Below are 27,319 nucleotides of genomic sequence, written 5' to 3' on the forward strand. Positions count from 1 at the left end.
TTCTCCTGCCTCAGACTCCCAAGTAACTGGGACTACAGGCACCCGCCACCATGCCCAGCTATTTTTTTTTTTTTTGTATTTTTAGTAGAGAAGGGGTTTCACAGTGTTAACCAGGATGGTCTCGATCTCCTGACCTCAAGATCTGCCCACCTCGGCCTCCCAAAGTGCTGGGATTACAGGCATAAGCCACCGCGCCTGGCTACATTTCTGTAGATTTTTTATTCTGCTCCCAACCCAACGCCCAAACAGAGCCAAGTATGGGATGCAGGTGCAGGAGAAGGCATAGGGAGGAGCCTTCTGAGATGCCCAGACATTTACAAGTCTTCTACCAGAAGAAGAGGTGAGGACTTCTGCAACACAGATGTACACCACGTTCACAGAAAATGAGGATGCAACAAAGAACCAGGGGGAGACAGTGCCCACCCAGAGAACATGTGCAAGGGAAATCCATTCTTCTAGGCCAAGACAGAGCAAGAGAGCCTGCCAAAAAAAACCAACACAGTAGAGGAAAAGGATTGAGGCAGGTAAGTTCTAACTCGGAGAGCACACTCCAAGGGCTGAAAAGAGTTGAGATAAGGCCTTAAAAATTCTCCTATAGGTAAAAGAAAAAGCCAAAGTTTCTTCAAGCTAACCAAAGGTGTAGTAAACAGGAGACGGTCTATGCAAACACTGCATACCCAACACACACACCTGACAGTAAATATTTGATCAAAATATCAGCTCCCATTATTTCTGTTTGGGGATTCTCTTGAGCAATTTCCCCCCACTGCCATTCTGCTTTCAATTATCTAAATTCCTGGGGGATTGAAGTGACCAAATAATGCAGACCCACAGGGAATCCAAACTTCTGGTTTCTACTATTTCAAATACCCACTCCCAAGTTTCTCCACTAGACCCCTCTCTTAAAAAATAGTCCACAGATTGATATATTGGAATCTTCTCCTATACCTGCCTCCCCTTTCATGCCTCTGGGCACCAGGGAAGTCACTGATAACCAGCAGAAGTACCCAAAGGAAACCAGAGAAGACAATAATATAAAATAAAAATCTAGATTATCCCAACATATGTTATAGACCCTAGGGAATGCAAAGTTAAAAACCAGAACTTTTAACATTGCTTCCCAGACAGGTGAGATCTTCTTCCTCCATCATACCTCTTTCTACACCTTTCAGGTCTCATCTATTCACCCATCCATCCATCCATTTATCCATCATGCACCATGCATCAATGCACCCCATATTAAGCACCCTCTCTTGTTTGCTCATAATGTGGTGGACACTGTGAAGATACAGACACACAGCACAGGGTTCTGGGTCTCACCCAAGATTATAAAGAACAATTAGACAAGGAAGCATCTACTGAAGGGATGATGGATGGTATAATACCTCACTTACGCCCTCAGAATTCAGAGGAGACAGACAGAGTGAGAAAAAATAAGAGCTGTTGAGGGGAGGAAGGAGAACTTGGTCTTCTCTGTAGTCATAGCACCTACCACAGAGCTCCCAGGAACTTGCCTGTTCAGTGATGAATACCTGGAGAAGGTGCAGTTTCTAGTGGAAGGACAGTAGGATTTGGCTAGGACAGAGAGCATCCCAGAACTGGATACAGCAGGAGCCAGTGCTGTGAGATCCAGGTGTGCTCAGGAGGGCCAGCCCTCTGGTACATATCTAAGCCCCAAGACTGAGTGGTTGGAAAGCATGGCTGCTCACATCTGCTGTAAACCACAGAAATTTGGGGGATGGCTCCAGTTTTGTGACATATTGCTCCTAACTCTTTTCCCAAGATATTGCATTCAACAGAAACTCAAGTCTTAGATACAGAAAAGCAGTGAAAAGTTAAGTAAATCTTAACTGAACTTCCAAGACATGATGTAAAGTTTTAAACATTTCCCCACATTCAAATATATCATTGAGCAGTCTCCAAATCTCTCTTTGCTCTAGTCCTATATGATATCTTTCCCAGATTTTGCTCGTGTAGACTCTTACCCTACTTGATTCAGCAACTTAACACGAGGTTCTGTTTTCCTCTCTAGGCTTCATTTAATTTTCTCCTCTACTAATTATCATAATCTCCAGGTATGCACATGTGCATGCATACACCCGTGTGTGCACACATGCTACGAGAGTGAGCAAGCCATAATCTAGAAATGCCCTCAGATGAGAAAAAGACTACAAGTATGTGACCTTGCTGATTCTTCTTTGAATCCTGTCACACTGGGTTTGGATTCCAGAGCCACCCTTCTTTTGCATGTGACCTGCAACGAATCACATAACTTTTCTATGTCTCACTTTTCTCATCTGTATAGTGGGAAAACAACTGCCTCTTGGGGCTGATGGGGGTGGAGAGTGTTCAATGAGACAATGGAAATGAAGAAGAAAGCATAGCATGACCCTAGCAGGTGTTGGATAGATTTCAGCTATCGCTTTGATGACTGTTCTCCAGGTCCTGATCAAGCAGCAAGCCTGCAGATGGCACCCTCCCCTTATCCCACCAACCTCAGGACATGGGCTCCAGATCTTCAGTGACACAAAGGTGTGAGGGAGCACAGCACATATTGAGGGAAGGGCCAAGGATCAGTTAAGTGGACCAAAGGGTCTGAGCAGGTGTTCATGGGGAAACAAGATTTAGTCTAGAGTATAAGTACCCCATTTGGTGCATTTGGTGGTTGCCCTTCTCTTCCAGAATCTTCCCCTTCGTGACACCTGCCCACAATGAATCCTGTCCTCAAGGCAGTCCTGGGTGGCCCTGGCTCATGGTGACTTTTACCTGTTGCTTCGTAAAGTGAGCTGTGTCTTTTTGAGGCAGGCTATGTTCCCTGGAGCCTTTTGAGATAAGCAGACATTTACAAGGCTCCCACCAGGGTAAGATGTGGGGGACTTCTGCAGCACAGATGCACTCGGCATTCAAAGAAAAATAAGGATGCAACACATAAGCAGGAGGAGATGATGCCCCACCAGGAGAACACATGAAAGGAAGGGCATGCTGAGGTTGACAAGCCAAGGAAGCACCTACAGGAGCAGGGACTTGACCGACAGGGAAGTTGCCCAGCATTTATGCCCATCAGCCGATTATAACCCATCTATACTCGCAGACCAGCATGTAACTTCTGAATATCAGCCCTGTGCACACTCTTGCACATTCACATGTTTGCCCACACACACTCATATTCCCACAAATATACCCTCACATGAGGGCTCACCACACACCGACACACACTCACATCCTGTCGATCACACTCAAATATGATTACACCCACTGACACACATTCACAGACACCCAGATGCACACACGTACTCACACTGTCATTCCCACTGTTGAGCATGGCCCGAGAACATCAAGTCCAACTCTATTCCCGTGACCTAGTGACTTGTCCTCTCCCCTTTCTGCAGATCTCTGCCATATTCCAGCAAGGGTGTCTCACCATCTGGCTTGAGTGAAATTTCCACAGAACAGAGGTCTCAGGATGAAGGGTGTGATGCTGAGGGCTTGGAAGGGAGTGTGCCTTCATCAGAGAAGTGCTTGTGTACATATTCTCTTTATTCCGCTCCAAACAAAGAAATTCCATGGAAGATGGCATGGTAGGGTGCAGGAAAGAGAGCACCTATGTATCTTGGAGTGTGACAGACCTGGGCTCAAATCTCCTCTTCCTTACTTTTGTATTAATCTTGGCCAACTTAACCTTTCTAAGCTATAAAACGAGAATAACTCGAACTTCAAGTCCTAAATGTGAAGCTCAGAGTTTCTGACAGCAGTGGTGGTCTATCCTTCCCTCATGCCCTCCTCCACGAGCCCCAAGCAAAGGGAGCCCCACTGCTAGGTGCACATCCTGCCATGTATGCCCAGGGCATGGGGAGCAGTGGGACCCCAGCTGGTAATGGATTTCTGCAATGAAGCTTCAGCATTCGTCAGGCGGTCATCCTTTGAAGGAAGCCCTGCGTGTGGGTGCGTCCAGCTTCAGTGCGCTCCACCATCTCCTGCAGGTTTGTACATGTGCCCTGGCAATCTGGCATTCCTGGGGGAATCACAGACGCCTGGCACTGAAGACGCCCTGGGCGTGGCTTATACCCAGCTATGCTGAAACCCCTCCCAGTCACTTTGGGGCTACCAGTTCGGCATGCCATGTTTACATGTGCTGTGGTTGTCTGGGGGTCTTGTTCATATGCAGAGAACAGTCACTGTTTTACCCCAGACTCCTGACCCTTGATATTTAGTCCTCTGTCTTCCGGAATTTTTATGTCAGCTCTCAGGAATTAGACTATGCAGCTTCCATCTCACTCTTAAATAAAATAAAAAGGGAACCATTTTCTCTGTCCTGGGCTCTCCAGGCAGCCCTTTGGCTCAAGTCTCCTCTGTCCCAAGGGCTGATGATATGTGTGACATGAATGTTCATCTTCAGTGGACTTAGGAGACATTGGAGCACTGGACAGAGTATATGAGAGCTGAGTATTGTCTTCACTATTCCACTGTTCTCCTGCGGGACCCTGGACTAGTCATTCCCTTTTCCCAGTGTCCTCATCCGTACACGGCAGTGTTGGACTTCCTGAACTATTTCTAAGCTTCCTTCAGTTCTGACTGTATGAGGTGACTCACGCTAATCTTTGTGTTTTATCTCTTTGCCTAATGAGTCATCATCATGGAAAACCCTAAAAGAGGTAAGTTTGGGGTTGAGGCCACCCAGGTGCTTCTGCATGGAGGCGCAGAGAAAGCTTAGCTAAAACATGCACCTGTATTTGAAGAGCGCCCGGGCTTAGGACTAACTTTCCTCCCTCCAGGGAACCAACACATCCACAGTCTGTGGCCAGGTGTGTGTGTGTGTATGTGTGTATGTGTAAGCAGCAATTTACTACTTCCTATAAGCAAGGCACTATACTGGGATCTTAATACTTATCTTCTATAATATACATTACTACCACATAAGTAAAAAATTTAATTTTGCAAATGAGGAAAGCAGGAACCAAGGAGGTTATAAACTTTGCCAGCTGAAAGAGCTGAGAGTCAAATACAGATCATTCTTGGTACAGAAAGACAAATACCACATGATTTACTTATAGGCGGGAACTAGAAAGTCAAACTCATGGAAGCAGAAAGTACAAGGGTGGTTACCAGAGGCTGGGCATTGGGGAAGGATTGGGGAGATATTGGTCAAAGCGGTATAAAATTTCAGTTCAATAGGAGGAATAAGTTCAAGAGATCTATCCTACAAGTGATGACTACAGTTAATAATGTATTATATACTTGAAAATCACTAAGAGTAGATTTTGTGTCCTCCTCACACACACACACAAAAAATGGTATGTGAAGGTACACATATGTTAATTAGCTCAATTTAGCCATTCCACAATTTATACATATTTCAAAACGTTCTGTTGTACACAATAAAGATATACCACATTTATTTGTCAATTAAAAATAAATTAAATAAAATTCCTTTAAAAATTTAAAAAGAAGAAAAAAAGTCAACATTAGAGAAACTGGAAGAAGGATATACAAAACCGCTTTGTACTATTTTGCAATTTTTCTGTAAACCTAAAATTACCTCAAAATAAAAAATGTATTAAGAACAACAAACAAATATAGATCTGTCTTTCACACAGACCCATCCTTTTGACTATGGTTCCCATGGCTAAACTGAATATTTTCCACGGCAGGCAGGACTGAGGTTTTTCTCCTCTATATTTCATTGCAGTAGTTGAAAGAGAACTCTGGGTATGTCTAATGCAATGCCTAGATGCAGGTTATGGCCTCTTTGGAGCTGGCCAGAAGCGCTTTATCTTGCTCCTCATAGCCTGGAGGAAATAAAATATAAATGGTGAAACAAGTGTGCATGCCAGGGTTTCTCTGATGGGAAAGGGTGAGAGGTCAGTGATTTTTAAGAGTGATAGGAAGCAGTAAGCCACATTCCCTTTGTCTTCATTGAATGTCCCTATTCCATTCTTAGCATGAGACCAGATTTGGGTGGTGGCCTTTGCCTTGGTACCCTGAGAGCAAAGTGTGTGTGTTTGCATACGTGTGTGTGTGTGCAAGCATGTATGCATGCCTGTACATGTGTTCATCTGCGTGTACACATGCATATGTGCATGCCATTGTCTTTGTGAATAATCAGGAAAGTGTCGCCAGTGACCATAATCTTAGTAGTTTCCCATTGGTCTTCCATCGTGCCCTGTTATCACTGGGGCCCCCTGTGAGGAGAGTTGTTAAATTAGAATCTTGGGGGTTTTTTGTTTGTTTTTTAAGATGGTCATTTTGATTCTCCTTAGTATAGACTGGGAGCAGTCAATAGAATAGCGCTGGCTTTGCCTCCTAGGGGCAGGTGACCCATGGTTGTAGGGCAGGTAGCAGAGAACAGTGGGTAAAGTAGGAGAGACCAAATAAAACAGCAGGCACCAGCGTCAGAGGCGTATGAACTAGAGCAACTCCATCTTGAATAGGAGCTGGGTAAAATGAGGCTGAAACCTACTGGGCTACATTCCCAGATAGTTAAGGCATTCTAAGTCACAGGATGAGCTAGGAGGTGAGCACAAGATACAGGTCATTAAGACCGTGCTGATAAAACACCTTGCAGTAAACAAGCCAGCTAAAACCCACCAAAACCAAGATGGCCATGACAGTGACCTCCAGTCGTCCTCACTGCTGCACTCCCACCAGTGTCTTGACAGTTACAAATGCATGGTAATGTTAAGAAGTTACTCAACATGGTCTAAAAGGAGGAAGTATGAACAATCTACCCCTTGTTCAGCATTATAATAGAAAAATAACCATAAAAATTGGCAACCAGGAGCTCTCAGCGCTGCTCTGTCTATGGAGTAGCCATTCTTTTATTCCTCTACTTTCTTGGTAAACTTGCTTTCACTTTACTCTAAGGACTCACCCTGAATTCTTTCTTGCACAGGATCCAATAACCCTTTCTTGGGGTCTGGATCGGGGTCCCTTTCCTGTTAACACCAGCACTTAGTAAAAAGGTGTACCAAGGCCAGGTAGAGTCTCATGACTCACCTGCAGATGCCGATAGAAGATCACCTGCAGCTCACAAGGGCTGATAACAAGCTCCTTCTATCTCCAGATTGGGCCAAGAGGGGCTCTCTGGCCCAGGGCTAGAAGCCAGAGGAGGCTTTGCAAGAAGAAGACAACTAGAGTCTGAGTGGTAATTAGAGAGGTCTCTATGAGAATTCTCCACTACCTTAAATAATTTAAAGATAATCCTCTGAGGTTGGCAATGGAAATCACCCCTGAGACAGGATTTCTGGGCCTTCAGCACAATTCATGCTTCTCAGGAGTCACCTTCCACGTGGAGATTTCTTGCTAACTGTGGTTTCTTTTTTTAAAAGGCATTGCTTCAGAGCTAAAATGAAGCCAGAGTAGCCTTCAAACAAAAAACATACTAAAGGCTCAGTCACAACCAAAGGTCAGTGGACATAGAGGTGACATGTGGCAAGATTATCTGGTCAATAAGCATGGTTTACTCATTTTCAGCACAGGCTTCATTGCAAGGGTGTCTTCCTGGCAGCCCCTGTCCTGCCTTCACGAGGCCAAAGCCACCATATCCTCACAACCCAGGAGCACACTCAAGCATCTCCCGGCCTTCCAAAGCTAGAACAGCACTTCATACTTCTCCCTGCTTCTTCAACAACAGTGGTTAGTGATGGTGGTGGTTCTTAAAGGGAAAATACGGCAGAGGTCTTTGCTCAGGTATCGCCTTGTCCAGAAGCCCAGAGGAGATTTAAGTGTCCTATAGACTTCCCTGGGTGATGTCTAGTGGTAAGCTGCACTTAGCTGGCCAGGAATTATCATACTCTGTCAATCACTTAGTCACTTGTCTCCTTGTCCCAATCACCACCTGTTTGTTCCCCAAACACAGGGAGTGACACTTAGAGGTCCTTACAGGTGCACTGATGGAGAACCTGATTGTTCAAACTACCGCCGGGTTCGGAGGAAGTGGCCTCACCCTAGCTTGGGGGTAGCTGCTTTCCCCAACACAGCCTCTGTACACACAATTTGTCTGTACAGCAACCCCCTCCTTCTGCACTCTACCATCTCTGCAGTTCATTCACTCCCTGATGCATGGCATTGTGTGGCCTGTGCCTCCTGAGCGCTGCCTGTCCTCAAGCCCTGTGCTGGGAGGTGCCGTCAACAGGCGTGGAGAGCTTATGGTTCCCGAGAGAAACTGTGACTCAGTCTAAGTTCTTTGAGCCAAACTGACTCGAGCTTGATTCATTTACCAGCTACACAACTCGGGGCAAGTTACTGTCTCCGGGCTTCAGTTTTCTTATTTACTAAACAGAGGTGGTGCTTCTCTTCCTACAGAGACCGGGGCCACAATGTAGAGAGCCTTGCATTTTATGTAGCAGTTGTTTAGTAAATGGAAGCCATTGCAGGGAGAGCTCCTGCTCTCCACCCAGGTTGACTTTCCTGAACTCCACCAAACCCTTCCTCATTCCCCACCCCTTGCAATGACTGAAGCCAACCCGTCTACATCGAGTCCCAACGACACCTGTACCTGACAAAGGGACCAAGGCACTGGTTCCAATGGGGAGGTTACTGGTGCCTCCTCCGAGAGGAGTGTAGTCCAGCTTGAAAGACTGTGGGAATAGGAGGAGTGTCAGCTGAGGGCTCTATGGCCCTACGTTTCGCTGCCTGTACAGTGAGGTACAGAGATCACTAAGGTCTCAGCTGGGTCCGAGGGTCCCAGGTCCTCTGGGTCAGACAACAGCCTGCGTTGTCTGCGGCAAGAACTCCGCTGAAATTAGAAGCAGGTGCACCGGCTTAGCCTGCCCAGAAGGTGGCGCTCTGCGCCTGAAGGGCTGACTTAGAGTTTGGCGCAAGGTTTCCTGCGGTCAGAGTGAAGAAGGAGATGGTTTATTTAGCTTCCCAACCACAGACAAAAAGTTATTAGTAGAAAACTGTCAGCTGCCCACAAATAGTTTTTATCATGTACTGTGTATGCCCAGGCTGGCTTCTCCATTTTCCGTTCCCCTCTCTCTCCTCTTATATCCCCCACCTGTACACACACAGTCACATAGGCATATGTGCACACACACACATGCACGTGGGCGCATACACACACCTGAGTGACTGTCTTAACTGCCAGTCGCATACACTGGAATTAAGCACTTGCCTTCCCTTTGGCCAGTGTCAAGCAAGGGAAATCTTGGGAGAAAAAAGTCAGTGCTTGTATGTGCCAGTACGTCAGTCAGGATAGGCTAAGTTATACCTCAATAACCAATGAACCACAAATCCCAGGGGCTTAAAACAGAGGCTTATTTATCACCTTTGTTTTTATCCTGCATGTCCCCTGAGGGCTGGCTGCAGCCCTGCTGCACATTAATTAGATTTCAGAATCTAGACGGACAGAGCAGCCCGGGTCTGGAACGTGGTCACTCCTCCTAGCAGAGAGGAAAGAGAGCATAGTGAACCATGGCTCTTAGGGTTTACATCTTACGGACAAATCAAGTCACATAGCCAAGGCTGCCATCATCAATGCGGCAGGGAAATGTGCTCCCCGGGGAAGAGGGGCACAGGCAGCAAACTGTTTATGAACGACACGACAGTTTACCTCACCCACCCCAGAGATTTCTGCATTATCTGCCCCTTGGAATTATCGATTCCAACATTGCCTTTTTTCCATCTGTGGGTGTCATCCTACCCAACCCAAGCAAGTTTTGTCAAATTCTGTGTGCCAGCAGCTCTATGTGCCAGCGGCTCTAAGGCACTGAGTGGAGGGAGGGAACCAAGAGTGAGAAAGGCCCCTGCCTTTCACAGGCTCACCACTGAGTAAGGAAGAGAAGCTCAGACTGAAAATGAAACATATTAGAGGCATGTTTGCCATGGGCCACTGGGGTGTGTAGGAAACTGCGTTGTTCCACATTAGCTAGCAGGTGTAAGTTCTCCTTTACAACCATGTCGTAGGAGAGTCTACACTTATCTGTACTCTCTGGACTTACTACATATTTGATTTTTCAAACACATATTCATTGTGTATCTCTTATGGGTCAGGTACTTACACTACACATAGGGGTCAATGGAAACTAGGGAACATACCTACCTTCAAGGAGCTCATAGTTAACAGAGGGATAGACCAGGGGATATTTTATTCTAAAACAGCGCAATCAGCACTAGGGCAGGAGCTTCCTGAACAGAGATGGGCACCTGGGTAACACAGAATGGGAAATGTTCAGAGAAGAAATGATCCCACTTCTGAAGTGCTAAGAGGATTAGTCAGGCACAGATTAGAGACACAGTCCAGGGAGAGGGAAAGACTTGTTGGAGGGAAACTATAGTTTCCTTCCTTCCTTCCTTCCTTCCTTCCTTCCTTCCTTCCTTCCTTCCTTCCTTCCTTCCTTCCTTCCTTCCTTCCTTCCTTTCTTTCTTTCTTTCTTTCTTTCTTTCTTTCTTTCTTTCTTTCTTTCTTTCTTTCTTTCTTTCTTTCTTTCTTTCTTTCTTTCTTTCTTTCTTTCTTTCTTTCTTTCTTTCTTTCTTTCTTTCTTTCTTTCTTTCTTTCTTTCTTTCTTTCTTTCTTTCTTTCTTTTTCTTTCTTTCTTTCTTTCTTTTCTTCTTCTTCTTCTTCTTCTTCTTCTTCTTCTTCTTCTTCTTCTTCTTCTTCTTCTTCTTCTTTTCTTTCTTCTTCTTCTTCTTTGGCGGGGGGTGGGGGGGGCGGGGGCAGAGTCTCACTCTGTCACCCAGAGCGGAGTGTAATGAAATGATCTCGGCTCACTGCGACCTCTGCCTCCAGGATTCAAGCAATTCTCCTGCCTCATCCTCCCAAGTAGCTAGGACTACAGGTGCATGCCACCACGCCCAGCTAATTTTTTGTATTTTTAGTAGATACAAAGTTTCACCGTGTTAGCCAGGATGGTCTTGATCTCCTGACCTCATGATCGGCCTGCCTCACCCTCCCAAAGTGCTGGGATTACAGGCGAAACACCACCCCGACCCTATTCTTCTTTTTTTTAATGATGATTTAAATTGTGAGTCTTTTCAGAGTGGGGCCATGTATGAAGGGCCTTTTATACCATGTCAAAAACTGTGGACTTTTTTGAAGGAGTCACTGATGGGTTTAGGCTTGGAGTGGCTTGTTTACCATGGATACGAGGTATAGTCCTGCCTCTTCCCTTCTCATCCAGCTCAGGAGGGATGAATATGCCACATAGTCTATTTGTATTTCAGCCTACTGACTACACACAAGACCAATCTCAATGCCCGGTAGCAGCTGTGCAGATCTCCAGGTCCTAGTCCTGAACTCAGTGCCTCGGTTCTCATACATGGCGCTGTCTGAAACTGATTCTGGCAGCCTTTGCTCGATGCAGCTGATTCCCCAGAAGGTCTCCTGGCCAGAGGTCAGGTCACTGACTTGACAGACTGGCCAAGCTTGTGGTATCAGCTAATTTGTCTGTTTGATTTGGTTCCCTATCTCAGCCACCATCACTGACCTGAGGGACAATCAGAGCCCCAGCTCTTCATTCCCAGGGCCCAAAGCCTGGGGAATAATCAGTCTCCCCACGGGTTAGTGCCATCGGCAGAAATGTCCTATTGCCCCAACCATCTTCTTCCAGGAAGAGAGCTACTCTTCCTCCATGGCTGCTGTGGCTGGTCTTTAGTTGACATTACATCTGCTGAGCTTGATTGAACAGCGACAAAGGTTCTTTGCTTGACCACACTTTAGTCAGGCTCCTGAACCTTCTTCTAGGCTCACCTGTGTACTTGCTTGTAAATTCAGTTTTAGCCAAGAACCAGCCTTACTAAGCTTACCAAGAACCACCCACCCTCAATGTCTGATTACCCTTGATATCTAATCAGGTTCCTTGACCTCCTCCATCCCCCACATGAAGTCTGATCACCCTGGCTTATCTTCATCAAGAATCCTGTTGGGTTGGTTTAGCCACAATTCCTCTTAACTCTGCTGTTTCCTCTCAGTCACTTTTCAACCACTGACTCCCATCTTGCTCCTTGGCTGTAGATTCTTATTTGCCCACGATGTTTTTAGAGCTGAGCTCAAACTCCCCTCTGCTGAAAAAATCCCATTGCAATGGTTCCTATATCTATCACAATGGTCCTGAATAAAGTCTTTCCTCAACACATGCAACAAGTGTCATTGAAATGTTTTTTCTTTGACACTAGAAATGAAAATCACAGGGAGCTCCTAAGAGAAAGAAAGAAAGAAAATTAAGAAATAATTGTCCATGCCAGGCGCGGTGGCTCACTCCTGTAATCCCAGCATTTGGGGAGGCTGAGGTGGGTGGATCACTTGAGGTCAGGAGTTTGAGACCAGCCTGGGCAACATGGCAAAACCCCATGTCTACTAAAAATACAAAAATTAACTGGGTGTGGGGGTGCACACGTGTGGTCCCAGCTATTCAGGAAGCTGAGGCAGGAGAATCGCTTGAACCTGGGAGGTGGGGCTTGCAGTGAGCCAAGATCACAACGCTACACTCCAACCTGGGCTACAGAGCAAGACTCCACCTCAAAAAAAAAGGAAATAACTATTCAGCTCACACGATACACTTCTCAGGGTCTCGTTTGCAGAGCATTTTTTTGTTTTGCTTTCTGTCCTTAGCCCCTACCCGTTCTTCTACAGGACTTTCTTTCTTCTACTATACCAGCACCTGCTTTTCTAAATTAGTCATCAGCCAGTCAGCCAAACAGCCAATATATCAGTTGATCAACCACTCAATCAGCCAGCTAGTCAGTTGTTCAGTGAACTGGCCAATTAGGCAGCTAGTCTATCAGCTCATTTCTTACTTATGCACCCACCTCCTCCCTCCCTCCATCTTTCACTTGCTCACTCACAGACTCACTCACTCAGCAGCATCCTTTAGTCATTGGACACCCACTCACCAACTAGCTAGTCTATCATCTGGTTACGCACCCGTTTTTACTAGGGTGTAAGTTCTGTCTTGAGCATCCTTCCTGCCCTTAAGGACCTTGCACTCTGGGTGGATATAAAGAGTCCCTCCACACACACCACACACACATCAGTGTATTAACATCCAGGCACGAGGCCTCTTACAGGTGACAGATGATTGCAGCATAGATCTTCTAGGTAGAAGAAGGGAAGGGAATGGCTATGTGTATGGTTAGGATAAACAGGCCTGAATCTGAAAAGATAAATTAGTCCAAAACACATGCTAGGACTTCGTTAGTTCTGCCTGTAAGGTCAAACTCTCCACTTATTCATTTGTATATCATCTGCCCATTTATTCATGTGTCCATTTGCTGGCTCACATGTATAAAGTGGATTTAATATGTGCTTGGTTAGTGTGAGGGGTAGAGGAGAAACACCCAAATAGCATAAATTAAAAGTTGTGGATATTGAGCAAAGGAGGGAAACACATCTTTTGGGAAAGACTGGGGAAAGGGGCCGTGAGGAAAGTGGTGTTTAAGATGGCTCCTAAAGACTGAATTTCACTGGGAAATCTGGGAGTAGGGCATCATCACAGATTGAATGATTTGAGGCAGGAAAGTATCAGGCAAGTTCCGGAAACAGGAATAATTTTGTCTGGAACTGTCTTAAGGAAGCTAAAACAGGAATTATAGGTGGTGGCAGCTTATGCAAGATCTTTAAACAGTTTGTATTCCCTCCCCTTCCTCAAGTGCATGAAGGACTCTTACACATACACTCTAGCACACCGCTCCCTGCGTTAGACTGAATTAGGAATGGTGGCTACCTGCATGCATGTGACCACTCACCTCTCATAGCAGACACCATTCACCAAGGAAGGCACTTTACCCACTGATCCAGAAATCAACCTCAACACCCTCAATTCACTGTCAGTTCCACCGGGATGAAACAAGGCTGCCTTCCCTGACCTAATCATACATTTACAGACTCTTAGCCCTCAATGGAACCTTAGCAATAATGTTGGCCAATCTCTTCACATTGGAAACCAGGAAAATTGAAGCCCAGGAAAGTTAGGGGATGTACCCAAGATTTCACAGCCAGTGAGGGGCGAGTATTCCCAGAGCTAACTCCCTCCTCCCTCGGCTCCCACCCTGTGTCTCTAACTGCAACCATGTCACGTCACAGGAAAGGGGGACTAGTGCTTCAGCTCCACTTGGCTTCCATGAGGCATATCCTGGCATGCTTCCCAGATGGGCGATTTGGCTATTCATCCCCACCCTTCCACTGCCAGTGTTCAGCTTCCACAATGCATGGTCTGTGGATGCTCCATGAAGACTAGTGTCTCACACAAGGTTCAGGGCTGGTTTCTCCCTAAACTTCTAGTGCTGCCCAGGGTCTTCTAGAAATGTGTCATAGTGGGATGAGAGGTGGAGCGAAGAGATAAATTAACCACATATTTCTAGAGATTCACCTTCTGACTGTTCTCCCTCCAAGGAAGTCCTTCTGTGAAAGGGACTTCCTTTAATATTATCATACAGAATACCTAACATTAGTATCAAAACATCTTCTACGCAAACAGATAAATTAGAGGGTGAAATGATTCATGTTGTAAATGGACTTCCTACATTAAAAAACAAAAAAGTTGCAAGGTCTCCTTAAGTAGCATCTTCCAAAGTGTCTGTTGACAGATTGTTAAGTAATCAGTGAAGGGAGAAACGCGGAACTAAAATTTTCTAAGCCATGATTGCTGGTTAAATATCAACCCAAAATTAAGATAAATCAAATATTACATTATTCTGATTTTATTTTATTTTATTTTATTTTTTGAGACAGGGTCTCATTCGGTCACCCAGGCTGGAGTGCAGTGGCTCGATCACGGTTCACTGCAGCCTCGACCTCCCGGGCTTAAGTGATCCTCCTGCATCAGCCTTTTGATCAGGTGGGATGACAGACATGTGCCACTATGTCTGACTAATTTTTAAATTTATTTTGTAGGGACAGGATCTCTCCATGTTGCCCAGGCTGGTCTCAAACTCCTAGCCTCAAGCCATCTGTCTGCCTGGGTCTCCCAAAGTGCTGGAATTACAGGCGTGAGCAATCATGCCCAGTTAAATCTAATTTTTAAAATGAGATGCTACTTGCTCACTTTGAATTTTCACTTTACAAGACAAGCAGCTAAAATTCAGGAACCCTGGCCCCAAACCTCCACTGTCTTCTCCACTAAGCTTGGTCCTCCTCCCCTAAAACTCTCTCATGATTCACCCAGGATGCTCCTTTTTGTCTTTTCTTCTTTCATTCCTGGAAATGGCGTAATAAATGTGTTCCATTTGTCTCCAGATGGAGTCATTAACAACCTTTCTTTTCTCCAAAATCCAGAGACAAATAGAAAGATGTGTCTGGATTAAGAGTTAAATTATTTACACTGTCTCTGGTAGGTCCCCTCCCAGTGCTCAGGCCTCTGCCAGTCACCCCATTGTTTGCCTGCAGGGTGGAGCTGGGTTTCTCAAGCTTTGACTCAGCTTCAGAAATGAGTCTTGCCTGCACCCTCCCTTCCCTGATGGAGTCACAGGCACGCACCTGCTCTCAGGTGCCTGCTCCCCTGCGTGGGAAGATGCAGAGCCCGGCTTTCTGGTTTTTAATACAGCATGGTCCTTTGAAGATGAGAGAGCAACTCCAGATTGGCCAGGACACAGTCCCGTGGCTAGGCTGGGGCAGTGGGGCTGGGAGGGGTGACAGCACAGTCACCATTCCACATAGCTTCCCAGGGCCTGCCTTATCTGGAGGGGCTGATTTGAGGGGTGCCAGGAAGTCTCCTCTCTCCTTTGAAAGCATAATCCACTGCCCTAGCCAGCCAGGGTGTTTGGAAATCAGCTATTACCCATTGAAGAGAGTTGGGTGAACCCTCCCTCCTGGATTCTGGATCCAGGGACCATCAGAGCTAGTTTTCTCGCCTATAAAATGTATAATACAATTAGCTTTCTTCATAGTGTATTGTGAAAACTGCATATGGAAGTGTTTGATAAGGTTTAATAACTAATAAAAAAGCACCTGTACCTGGCAGTGTGAGACAGGGATCAGTGAAGATCTCTTAGAGGAGGGAGGGAGGACATGATAGCGCTAGCAGGGAAAAGAGTACCTGGCTCCCAGGAAGGAAAGCAGGAGGAAGACTGGGGCAAGAAGAGGTGGAGACCACCACAAGCAACTTCCTAATTTGTCATCAATGCAGCCTCTGCTAAGAAGCTACCCAGTATTTCACTCCTGTCGGCTGACTGAGAGGAACTGTGACGTCAGGAGACTTACAGTTCAACCCTGGATGTGACATTAGCCCTCATGTGATCTTGCGCTAGGCCTGCCTCATTCCAAGTCTCAGTTTCCCTCTCTGTAAAATGGGAATAATGTAGCTGACAGGGAAGTTGAGTGTGGAAGTTTTGAAAGGTGTAACATGTTGAATGCACATGAGGTTGACTGGGTCTTGAGTGTTTATGATCTATGGCACGTGGTCCCTTTAAGGCCAGCCATATTTAGGTCTCTATCCTGGCCACCCCTAGGGTATCCTCTGAGATGATAGCTGCTTTAGAAGCCGAACTTTATCGCATGACAGAATGTTTCAAAACTAAGCAGGAGTTCTTTATTAATAAAATAAAAGGGCAGTGATCAAATTGGGGAAAATAGGAGTAAAATTCATTGCAGTAAACCCACATGGGTGACTGGGACATGAGGAATGGAGCTGTCCATCTGTTCACAGGCAATACACACATACCGGTGCCTTCGAGGCACCAGGCATGTGAAAAGCCCTGGTCTATGTCCATGCAAATCTGTCTTGCTGCATCGTTTCCTTGTGGGGAGTCCATATCAGCAAGAGCACAGAGGACTGGGAGTGTGTGGAAGTGAGGGCTGCAGGTGCAGATGGTGTTCTTCTTGGAGGTGGAATGCAGAACCGGAATCTGGAACCCAGAATATCACATTCTTCGTGTGGCTAGGCTTGGGAGGAGGAAGTGGGGGAGGTCCGGCCTGGAGGGGAAAATTAAGGGGCTGATTAAAGTGAGGATGACCCTGAAAAACGAACAGTTTTCCATCCACATACGACAGAAAGCTCAGGAGACATTATTAGTCATGGTCCCCACCCAGTGACAGTGACTTGTCCACCATGGAGATGCTGGCCGCGGTGATGGAGTGGAAATGTGCCCCAGGCCAGGCCCCCACCCAACTCCACCCCGAGCAGCTGCATGTGGTTGGGCATGCAGGTCCTTTAACTTCTTTGGGCCTGCCTCTTTAAACTGTCAGTAAAATTGTTATGAGGATTAAATGAGGCAAGGGATTTGAAAAATGCTTTGGAAAGTACATTAATGTATTCCTGTCATTTCTCAGGCCATCTTACCCCTTCCTCTGGTAATGGCAGCAGTGAGCCCTTGCATGGCCTCTTGGGCAGCGTCCTGACATCTATCTTTGGGGTAGAAGGCTAGAGGTGGACCAGCTTCCCCGAGGACCTGCCTTTCCCCATCCCAGGGCCTAGGAGGCTATATGAAGGACCAAGGCTCCTTCCTCCCACCTAGATAAGGCCCTGAGTAGGATTGCTGGATTTAGCAAATAAAAATAGAGCCTGCCCAGTTAAATTTGAATTTCATATAAACTACAAGTAATTTTTTAGTATGTTTCCTGCAATATTTGGAATATACTTATACTTTCAAAATATTCTGTTATCTGAGATTCAAATTTAACTGAATGTCCTATATTTTATGTGGCAAGTCTACCACGGGGACCAATTCTATCCCACATTCTGTGACCAACACGATTACTCCTCAGCACCCCAATTCCCAATGGGCAGGTAGGGACAGCACCACCGTGTGCTGGGGCACCATTCACATCATCTTCTACCTGTGCCCCAGAGAAGCCCCACAGAACACTACGTGGACTGTCTCCCTGGATTAGGAAGGACACTTGCACTGTGAATTGAGGAAGGGGGATGAGTGGTACCTGGGGCTCGGGATTGAATCATCCGGATCTGAATTCAAATCCCATCTCTGCTGTTACTACCTGTTTAATCTTCCTCAGCCTCACTTTTCTCATCTGCAAAATGGTAACGATGACACTTTCCCTAGAGAGGCTATGAAGATGAAATGAAATAATAAGCATGACAGGTGCTGCTGGTGCTAGCCTCGCAGTGAGTGCTCGAGAAACGGCAGCAATTTGCAGCAAAGGGGATGTTCACATTTTTGTCAGAATTGCCCCAAACTCCATCCTCTCCCTCTTCCTCTTTTTGCTTCAATGTTTCTTATAACTGTCTGCCTGCAAACAGCTCCTTCAATTTGTTCTATATTATCTATGTAATTGTATACTATCTATATTATCTATATACTTGATCTATATTAAAAAGACCTTGATTCCCCGAGTTTGAGCAAACACCTTTGGTGGGTTAAATCAGCTCAGGTGCAGGGACTTGGAGTGCTGAAAATATGTGGTGGGTGGCTTTCATCAAAACAGCTCAGCAAAGCAAGTCCCTGGAGGAAGTACAGGTGGGAGAAGTGGGTGAGGAATTCTCTGGGAGGTGGTAATCAGGACCACACCAAGTGCCCTGGGCAGGTTGGGGGCCCTATAAAGGCTCTTGGAGTGGCTGCCTATGGAACAGGGCTCAGCCTCCTCTCCTGGGGTCCAGTTTGCCACCTCTGGTAAGTGGGAACTCATCTGTTCTCCTGGGATTTGTGGGGCTCTTTCCTTCTCCTTTAACTCCTTTGAGCCGCTAGGCCAAGATCCTCTACTATCCTTGGGTAATCAGGGAAGTGACACAAGTCTCCTGACAATTGCAGACAGGGCACACTAATCATTACTTAGAAAGTTTAATCTCCATTCCACACCATTGCTCGCTTGGTATGACTTCTTTCCTGATCGTGGTTTGACTCCCCAGCAAGAAGATTTTTCTTCTTGAAGGAAGAGATATTTAGAGCTATAGAATTTTGTGGCAATTCTGAGCCCTGTTAAAAGCTTTCTCACACCCTATTCTGCATTTTCCTTACCAGTAAGCTTTAAACTTTTCTTCCAGGTGTATGGAAACAGGTACATTAAACAGTGTCTTCAATCCTATGCAGCTCCCATTCTTCCCTATTCTGATTGCCACCTCTTTACTTTCTGAGGCCTGCACTTCCCATCTATAATCATTAACTTAGACCATAAGGAACACTGCCTACAAAGATAGCCAGAGACACTCATCAGAGCTGGGAAGGCTTCAGGGAACTTCCTGACCAGCATCCTTCTAATAAAGGTGCTGAGGCCCAGAGAAGGCAGGTTGCCCATGCAGTGAATGGCAGGATGGACCTAGAACCCAAGCCTGAGCCTTCTTGGCTAGTGCTCTTTCCTTTGAACATCCTCCTATCATCCTATGGCTCCAGTGATCTATTTGGCTGGCCCTTAAGCTTCCCAGTTCTTTGTAGAAGGCTGGAACCACTATCCTATAGCCATATAGGACTTGCCTTAGCCTTCCATGGTGAGTCAGGGGTGGAGCAGGGATTAGAGATCAGGCCTCTGCAATCTTGGTACACCCCTTGTCCAGCCCAATCTCTCTCTCCCTCTCTCTCTCTCTCTCTCACACACACACACACACACACACCATGATGCTTCCCTGTAAGACAGAGACTGTTCTTGTTCTCTCCTCACACCCCTACATCCTTGCCCATTCTTATTGTCTGCATTATCCAAGGGAGCCAGTTGACATTGTCCAGATCTGTCAGCTAAGATGGCATGCTTTGACCTTGTAAAATGTCTGGGATACTTTTTAATCATCAGACATGCTTCTCATGGTGTCCCTGCCCGGTTTCCTTTAGGCTCACCTGTTCCTAGAGCAATGTCTTCCCAGCAGCAGCAGCAGCAGCAGCAGCACTGCCCACCCCAGAGGGCCCAGCAGCAGCAAGTGAAGCAACCTTGTCAGCCACCCCCTGTTAAATGTCAAGAGACATGTGCACCCAAAACCAAGGATCCATGTGCTCCCCAGGTCAAGAAGCAATGCCCACCGAAGGGCACCGTCATTCCAGCCCAGCAGAAGTGTCCCTCAGCCCAGCAAGCCCCCAAGAGTAAACAGAAGTAAGGATGGACTGGATATTAACATATTCCACCATCCTGGCTATCAGATGGAACCTTCTCTTCTTCCTTCTCTCCTTCCCTCCAGCTCTTGAGCCTACCCTCCTCTCCCATCTCCTCCTGCCCAAGATGTAAGGAAGCACTGTAAGGATTTCTTCCTATCATACCCCTCCCCACACATACCACCTTGGCTTCTTCCATATCCCACCCTGATGCCCTCCCAGGTAGGCATGAGAGAGACCTCATCCTCTCCAGGCTCCAGCATGGCCACAGCTAAGGCCCATCCATTCCCCAAAGTGAGGAAAGTGTCTGGGCTTTTTCTGGGGTTCCACCCTGACAAGCAGGGTCACAGAGACTGGCGCACAGTTTCTGCCTCATTCCTTTCCCTGATGCCCCCTAATCTGGGCTTCTCTCCTGTTTTCCCCAATAAAATAATGTGCTTCATGTAATAAATGTGTCTGCTTCCTGGGCTAATTGTCCACTCCCAGTCCCATTCTGTGATTCATTCATTCATTCAGAGAGGGAACATTTTAGGGAAGTGAAGGTGCAAGTACACACATGCCTGGGAGTTCAGGAAGTCACTCTTATGGACACAGTTACTCTCTGGTAACCAACCATGGGGAAACATATCCAGACATATCTCAGGTAAAGGAGGACAGAAAACAAGCCCAGCAACTCATTGACAAAAGTTTAATAGAGTCTTGCATAACTAATCCCATCTAGGGAAGATCAAAAAGGAGGAAAATTTAGCTCCTATCATTAGAAGCCCAGCCCACCTGATGAATGCAGTTTTTTCCTCTTGGAAATTGTCATTCCGAAAAAACACACAAAGCATACGTAAATGGCCTGAATCCTGCAAAACATTTCTACAAATATGTGCAAATGACTTTTTCACATATTTATGTTTTTATTCATTCATTAACTCACGCTCATTCACTTACTTATTCATACTCACTCATCTGATATGTAGCAAGTTCTAGAATGACCTTAGTTTTCCACTCTGCCATGCTGGATTTCCAGAGCTATCCAGAGTCAGTTTATCCTGTGTCTCAGTGTACTCTTTGGAAGTCAAAGTCGTTTCCTTACACATGGAAATGTTGTTCCAGGGATGGCCACGTACAGAGAGTTTGTACAAAGTACACAGGGCCTGGTTTTGTCAGTTAGTCTGACTTTACGCAGCTTATGAAAGAAACCTGTTTTTACAACTGGCTTCCTGACCCTCCTAACCCATGTGTGAGACCAGCGGCCTGTATTGGAAAGAAGCGGCATACCTCCCAGACATAAAGAAAGAAAAGTATTTGAAGAAGAGACCCTGAGTAGGAAGGAGTAGTTGAACACAGAGTCAGATTTTCTCCCCTTGAGCTTTATTCTTTTCCTGGGATTTGGTCACTCAGTTTCAGTTGCCACCATCAAGCATAAGTTGCTTTCTCACTTAACACACTAGCCTAAAAAGGAACAAATGACCACCTTCTCTACTTTCCCTTAAAGTAGCTATCCATGGCTGATATTTCCAAGTAGTAGTTACTTAAAACTTAGTGGGTACCGACATTAACTAGGAAAGTCAAAGTATTGTAAAAACAATTAAGATTCAAAAAGAATGCTTCTAGCCCTAGGAATTCATTGACAGCCTTTCTTTGCCCCAATCCCTGCATCCTAAAATAACTCCCCTCTGTCAAGTACAAAGGCTGGTCTGTCTTAGCAGTCCCCTTCCTGGCTTCCTTCCATCTAAGCCCTATTCAGTTTCTTGGACACACTATTTTTCAGGTGTTTCATGTCATTTTCATGTCTCCCAGGAAGGCCTTGGCAAGTCTTCCCACAGACTTTTGAGTTCCAGGCTGATAGATTTGCATGGTCTTCAGCTAATTGGACAGATAGGGGTGATTGAAACAATAAATATTTCTGCTGTGATCTGTGTCTCAGTTATTAACTCAGTGAGGAAGGGGAGATACCCATGTTTAAAGTCCCATCTCTGCATGACTAGGTGGGCATCCATTCCCCCTTACGAAGAAATTATTTTATGTAATTCCACCCTTCAGAAGTTCACAAAACAACATTGGCTTATGTCAAAATCGCAGCCATAATTAAACACATAAAAGTTAAATTATGAGCCCTTAAAGCACAGGAGTCTTGTTTAGCTCACTATCACCAAATGCGCAATGACTAGCTTTTCAAAAGTACAGAAGAAAGAACTGTTTCCAGGTGGAACAGGACAGCCTGTGGCAAGCCAGCAGCCTAGTGTATATCTAGACCAAATTACAAACTATCTGTACCCACCCGGGGACCCTACAACTCCAGAGATAGGACAGCCTCAGAGAGGTGAGCCAACAAATGTTTACCTGGGATAATCTGTGGATTCTAGGCAAGAGCAGAAGAATGAAAACCAAAGCTTTCTACTGTGGAGGACCATTGCTAGGGACAGAGAGACCAAGAGAATTTATGGGTGCTCTCGGGGGCAGTCTTTAAGCAAGTGGTTGACATTCCACTTGGAACATTTAATGAATTCTAGGAATGGTCAGGTCAGGATATTAAATACCTAAGCAGAAAGTCTTTGAAAAGTCGAGTGGAGTTTTTAGTAGGTTTATGAAACAATGAATGGAGTTTGCAACCTGCCAGGTGGAGGGCCTCTGGCAAACACACCAGATAGAGAGTTAAAAACTGAAAGGCCAGGGGTAATTCTAGTCTGTTGGATAGAAGTCAAAATCATGGCCATCACTGGGGAGAGTACCAATTGGAAGGGGATATCATGAAGCTTTCTGAGATTCTGGATAAGTTCTCAGTCTAGTGGGTGACAGTTACCTGGGTTCATACATGTATCAAAACATACACTCAACTGATTTGTGCATTTTTCTTTTTGTTAGTTTAACCTCAATAAAATAGAAATATCATTAAAATAGCATCAATAAGTGTAATGAAAGATAAGACATTTATACTAAAAATACAAAACATTATTGAGAGAAACTAAGACAGAACTCACAAATTTGGAGATGTTTCATGTTCATGTATTAGAAGACTATTTTGTAGAGATGTCTATTATCCTTAATTTGATCTAAGATACATAAATTAGAATGAAAGTGTGATACTGCTACACAATGCAACATATTGGCTAAAACTAAAAAGATAATACCAGGTGTTGGTGAGAATATGGATAAACAGAAGCTTTTATAAACTGCTGAAGGTAGTGTAAATTGGACAACCATTTCAGAGAACAATTGGGCAGTATTTCTAAAGTTGATCATATGCATCCCCATCCCAACAATTTCACTCTTTATTGTATAAACAACAGAAATGTGTACATAGAATTGCTAAAACACATGTATGAAAACAGTTATAATAGCAGTATTTGTAATAGCTCCAATTAAAAATATTCCAAATATCCATTAAAAGTAGAATGGATAAATTAATTGTGAATTTTCATACAATGGCATACCACAACACAATGACATCAGACAAGCTCTACCCATAACATGGATGAATCCTTCAAACATAGTTTTGAGGGAAAGAAAGCAGATATTAAAAGCATATGTTGTATAATTCCATCTGTTTTTATGAAGTCAGAATGACTAGAAGGTAAGCTTTACGAGGATCTGGCAAAGTTTTGTGTCTTTATCTGGGAACTGATTAGACAGATGTAGTCACACAAATGCATTGAGCTGTGTACATTTTCCTGTATAATAATATTATATTTCCTTTTCTTAAAAAAGAGTTATATAAATTTAAAAAGTACTTCGGCAATATTTCAATCATGATTGGCTTAAACCATTATTTTTCTCACTATTTGTGTGCATACTTTACCCATTTTCTACCCCATTGTATCTTCAAAGCCCATCCGCAACATGTCAACAAAATTAAAACATGTCTGTTCTTCTGAGGAAAGGAGACTATATTTACAAAACCTCCAAACACTGCCAGGGGAGAAGGGATAGCTCAATACACCCTCCTCCCAGTATTCTTCCTTCTCACTATTTTATTACCTAGAAAATTCTGTCTACCCCAGAAACAGAACAATGCCCTACCTGATCTATCTGTCACAAACACTCAGCAGCAGGCTCAAATTCCCAGCCACCTCCTGTTCTGGCCAGGAGGCCCTCAGAGGCAAAGCGAACAGGCCTGGGCATCTGCATTGGAGCTGTTCTGACATTCCATTTCTTTTTGCAAAAGGAGTAGGGGCTTTCAGACTGAACAGAATTGAATCTCAGCTTCTCCATTTCCTGGCTGTGTGATTGCATTCTGTCACTTAGAGCCAAAGCCCGTTTTCTCATATGTGAAAAGGTGTCAGGGTCAAACAACTATTTGCAGCATTTTGGGGAGGATTGGTGATAATATCTAGAAAGTGGCTGCATATAGCATATGCTCATTAAATGATTGATTTTATTTTCATCTACAGCTGGGGAAGGTGGCTATCAAAGCGTGAGCTAAGGATACTCCTCTGCCTAGAAGTAGAAGGTGGCCATATGGAAGTCTTTTTACTCTAGCTCAGGAGTCTATGCTAATAAGTAATTGTTATCTGTTTCCCAGCCTGGGAAGGCTCCAGGCTAGAAAAGAGGAGACTTAGATTCTAGTTTTGGGTCTGCTATTGAATAAATCTGTGACCTAGAACAAGTTCCTTAACCTCAGTCCTTTATCCATAAGATGAGAGGTTGGGTTGGATGCCTTAAAATTAGGTCGATCTATTAATTCTTTTGAGTTTTTGCATGTGTATGGTTTGTGTTCCCTACCCCACCCTCTCTAACCCCATCAGGGTGGATCTGGTGGTTTCCTAATAAGCAGAGTACATACATGGGTTTGGGGCAGGAGCAGAGCTCAAAAAATAAGAGAGTAAGTAAATGAATGAATGAAGATCAGATTCCATGAACAATTTCAGGCTATGGTAACTAGAAAATTTAAAAACAAGTGGCAACTAGGAATTTAAGGTAATTTTGAAAAATAAAGATTTATCTTATATAGATGGGCAGAGGAGGATTGAAGGGCAGTAACGAGGATCAGAATATGCCACCCTAAAATGTCCCACTTGGCACAAGTATTCTTTTGAGCTGAAGGCAGTTGAGGGTCAACAAGGACATAGTTTTCTGCCTTCCTCCTATCTGCCTAAAGGCAGAGCACAAATTTATCCCCTCTCTTGAGCAGGATGAGAGAACCAATTCTTATTACTGGAGATGGAGAGCCGGCACTGAGATGAGTCTGCATGAACAAACCTTGCTAAAGTAGCCCTTATATTTCAGAAGTTTCCCCGTATAATCCCTAGTCATCTTCCACAATGTATTATCTCTTGAAGCTCAACCCCTTTTTCTTTCTTAGGAAGAATATACAGGCTCCCAAACCTAACCACTTCTTTGGGGTTTCACTTCTTTTCTGTGAAATACCTATGCATGTAAAAAATATTGATATCAATATAAATCATATGCCTTTTCTCCTATTAATCTGTCTTCTGTCAGTCACATTTGCAGGCCCCCATTACTGAACCTAAGACGATAGACAAAAAGTTTTTCTCTCCTCAGCAGCAGTATACTTGGTTGGTACTTTGTGTCCCCAAAAGTCATAATTTGGCCCTGCCAGGATGTTCTGGAGGAAGGAAGCATGAGCCTTTAACCCACCAGAAGGTCTCCATACCATGCGCATGATGATGTCCAGGAAGGTGACCCGGGATCATCTCCTGGCCCCAGAACCAGCCTGCCACGCCAGCTTGAGCTTGCGCTTTGATGATTCCCTGCTTGGAAGAGTGACATTCAAGGGTGTGTGTACTTTGCCTTCCTCAGATGGGACTTAATTACTTCCCAAGGCTCCCAATATCCTCAGGCCAAACACCCACATTCATCAGCATCTAGTTGCATCAACATCAATATCTGCCCAGGTATCTTAGCACCCACCTGCACCTCCTTCCACCTATTCATAGGACTGGGACTCTCCAGTTGGATTCAGGTCCTAGAAGTTGAGATATTCTGGCAGAGCAGTGATTTTTCAATCCTGGTTTTATGTGACAATAAAAAAAAAATGAACTGATTAAATGAAACTTTGAAGTGGAGCCTAGACATGAATAGTTTTTTAAAGATACCAGATTATGTCAATTGCAATCAAGGTAGAAAAGTCCTTGTGTTTAGAGTCTACTGTTTCCCAACTGGTTTGATTTTAAAAAACCGCCTGATGCACTTGAGAAATACGGGTCCCCAGGTCCTTCCCTTAGGTATTTCTATTTCACTGGAAGGAGCATCCTAAGTCATGCTTATGCTTAAGTCAGTTGGTAAACCCTCCTCACTGATGAGATTTGGATCCCAGAAGCTCAAAGAATGTTGCCTACTTCCCTACTAGACTTCATGAACCTGGGACTTCATGCTTGACATTTGACTCTCATTCAGCAAATATGTGTTAAATGAATGACTGATTGGCTACTTTAAAAATGAAGGAAATGATTAGATTTTTCTGAGACATGGAAGATTAATTTCTAATAACAGTTGTAGTTCAGACCCTAAGGAGAAGAAATGCACTTGTCGTATATGATCCATCTACTATGTTCTAGTCACTACAGTAGTTGTTTTGCATATGTAATCTCATTTAATAACAGGTCTAAAGACATATTTTATGGGTAAGATACGCTGAGATTCACAAAGCCTTAAGAGTTATGGTACTGGATTTGCATCTTGGCTCTGCCACATTATTGGCCACGTAAACTTGAACAAGTGACTTATTCTTTGTGCTTCAGCTTCCACATCTATAGGCTACATTTAAAGACCTGGTCCTTGCACTGCTATTGTGAGAATTAGTGTCACACCTAGAACACGGTCTGCCACTTTGTAGAAGCTAATGAAATGGTAGCTGTTTTTATTATTAGAAAACTTTCCTGATATCACACACATAGCTAGTAAGTATCAGACTCAGGATTTGAATCCAGGACTTCATGTTTCCAAACCTGTAATCTGTGGATATCACTCTGCACTCTCGAGAAGGTGTTTTCAGAGGAGGATCAGGGACAAAGCAGGCATAACTGAGCAAACAGAAGGGACCAGCAACAACACAAACAGCAGCCACTACCAATGGGGTTTAGATTCTCTGCAGAAAATTTTTAGCCATGCAGTTGTTCCTTTGCCCCCCTCTACAGCCCAGGAGACAATGACTAATAGGAGGGATAGCACATCAGTCTGAACCATCCCAGATTCTAATACTTTTCATTTTAAAATATGTCTGTGTCTTTTGATCATCCATACCGGGAGAAGCTTTACCTCTAGTGGAAGATAGGCAGTCGATCAGCTCAGATGTGTGAGACTACAGGGATCCAGTCAGTGTCTCTTCTAAGAGTCACCCTCTGGTTTATAGAGTGTCCCACTAGTCTTGAGAAGCAATACAACATAGTTCTCAAGGGACTGTACCCTAGCACATCAGACCTTTATGACATGTTGGGAGAGTCACTCAACATTTTCTGCCTGAGTT

At 44.7% G+C, this 27,319-nt stretch overlaps 3 protein-coding genes across 28 annotated transcripts in view; 2 read left to right on the top strand and 1 right to left on the bottom strand.

Annotated features, from left to right (window-relative positions):
* Window positions 1-27,319, top strand: part of S100A1 (S100 calcium binding protein A1) — a 1,186,348-nt gene that overhangs the window by 486,785 nt on the left and 672,244 nt on the right. The window lies entirely within an intron of this gene.
* Window positions 1-27,319, bottom strand: part of S100A8 (S100 calcium binding protein A8) — a 675,486-nt gene that overhangs the window by 208,794 nt on the left and 439,373 nt on the right. The gene's annotated exons all lie outside the window — the stretch shown is intronic.
* SPRR4 (small proline rich protein 4) lies at window positions 19,617-20,353 on the top strand. Its single transcript, XM_050756490.1, has one exon. It carries the CDS (start codon window positions 19,668-19,670, stop codon window positions 19,905-19,907), a length of 240 nt encoding a protein of 79 aa, XP_050612447.1. The 5' UTR covers window positions 19,617-19,667; the 3' UTR covers window positions 19,908-20,353.

The sequence above is a fragment of the Macaca thibetana genome, chromosome 1, assembly GCF_024542745.1.
Source record: "Macaca thibetana thibetana isolate TM-01 chromosome 1, ASM2454274v1, whole genome shotgun sequence".
Taxonomy (NCBI): Eukaryota; Metazoa; Chordata; class Mammalia; order Primates; family Cercopithecidae; genus Macaca; species Macaca thibetana.

What these genes read in the sequence shown, in the direction of transcription:
- SPRR4 (XM_050756490.1), top strand. Translation starts at nt 19,668, where the DNA reads ATGTCTTCCCAGCAGCAGCAGCAGCAGCAGCAGCACTGCCCACCCCAG.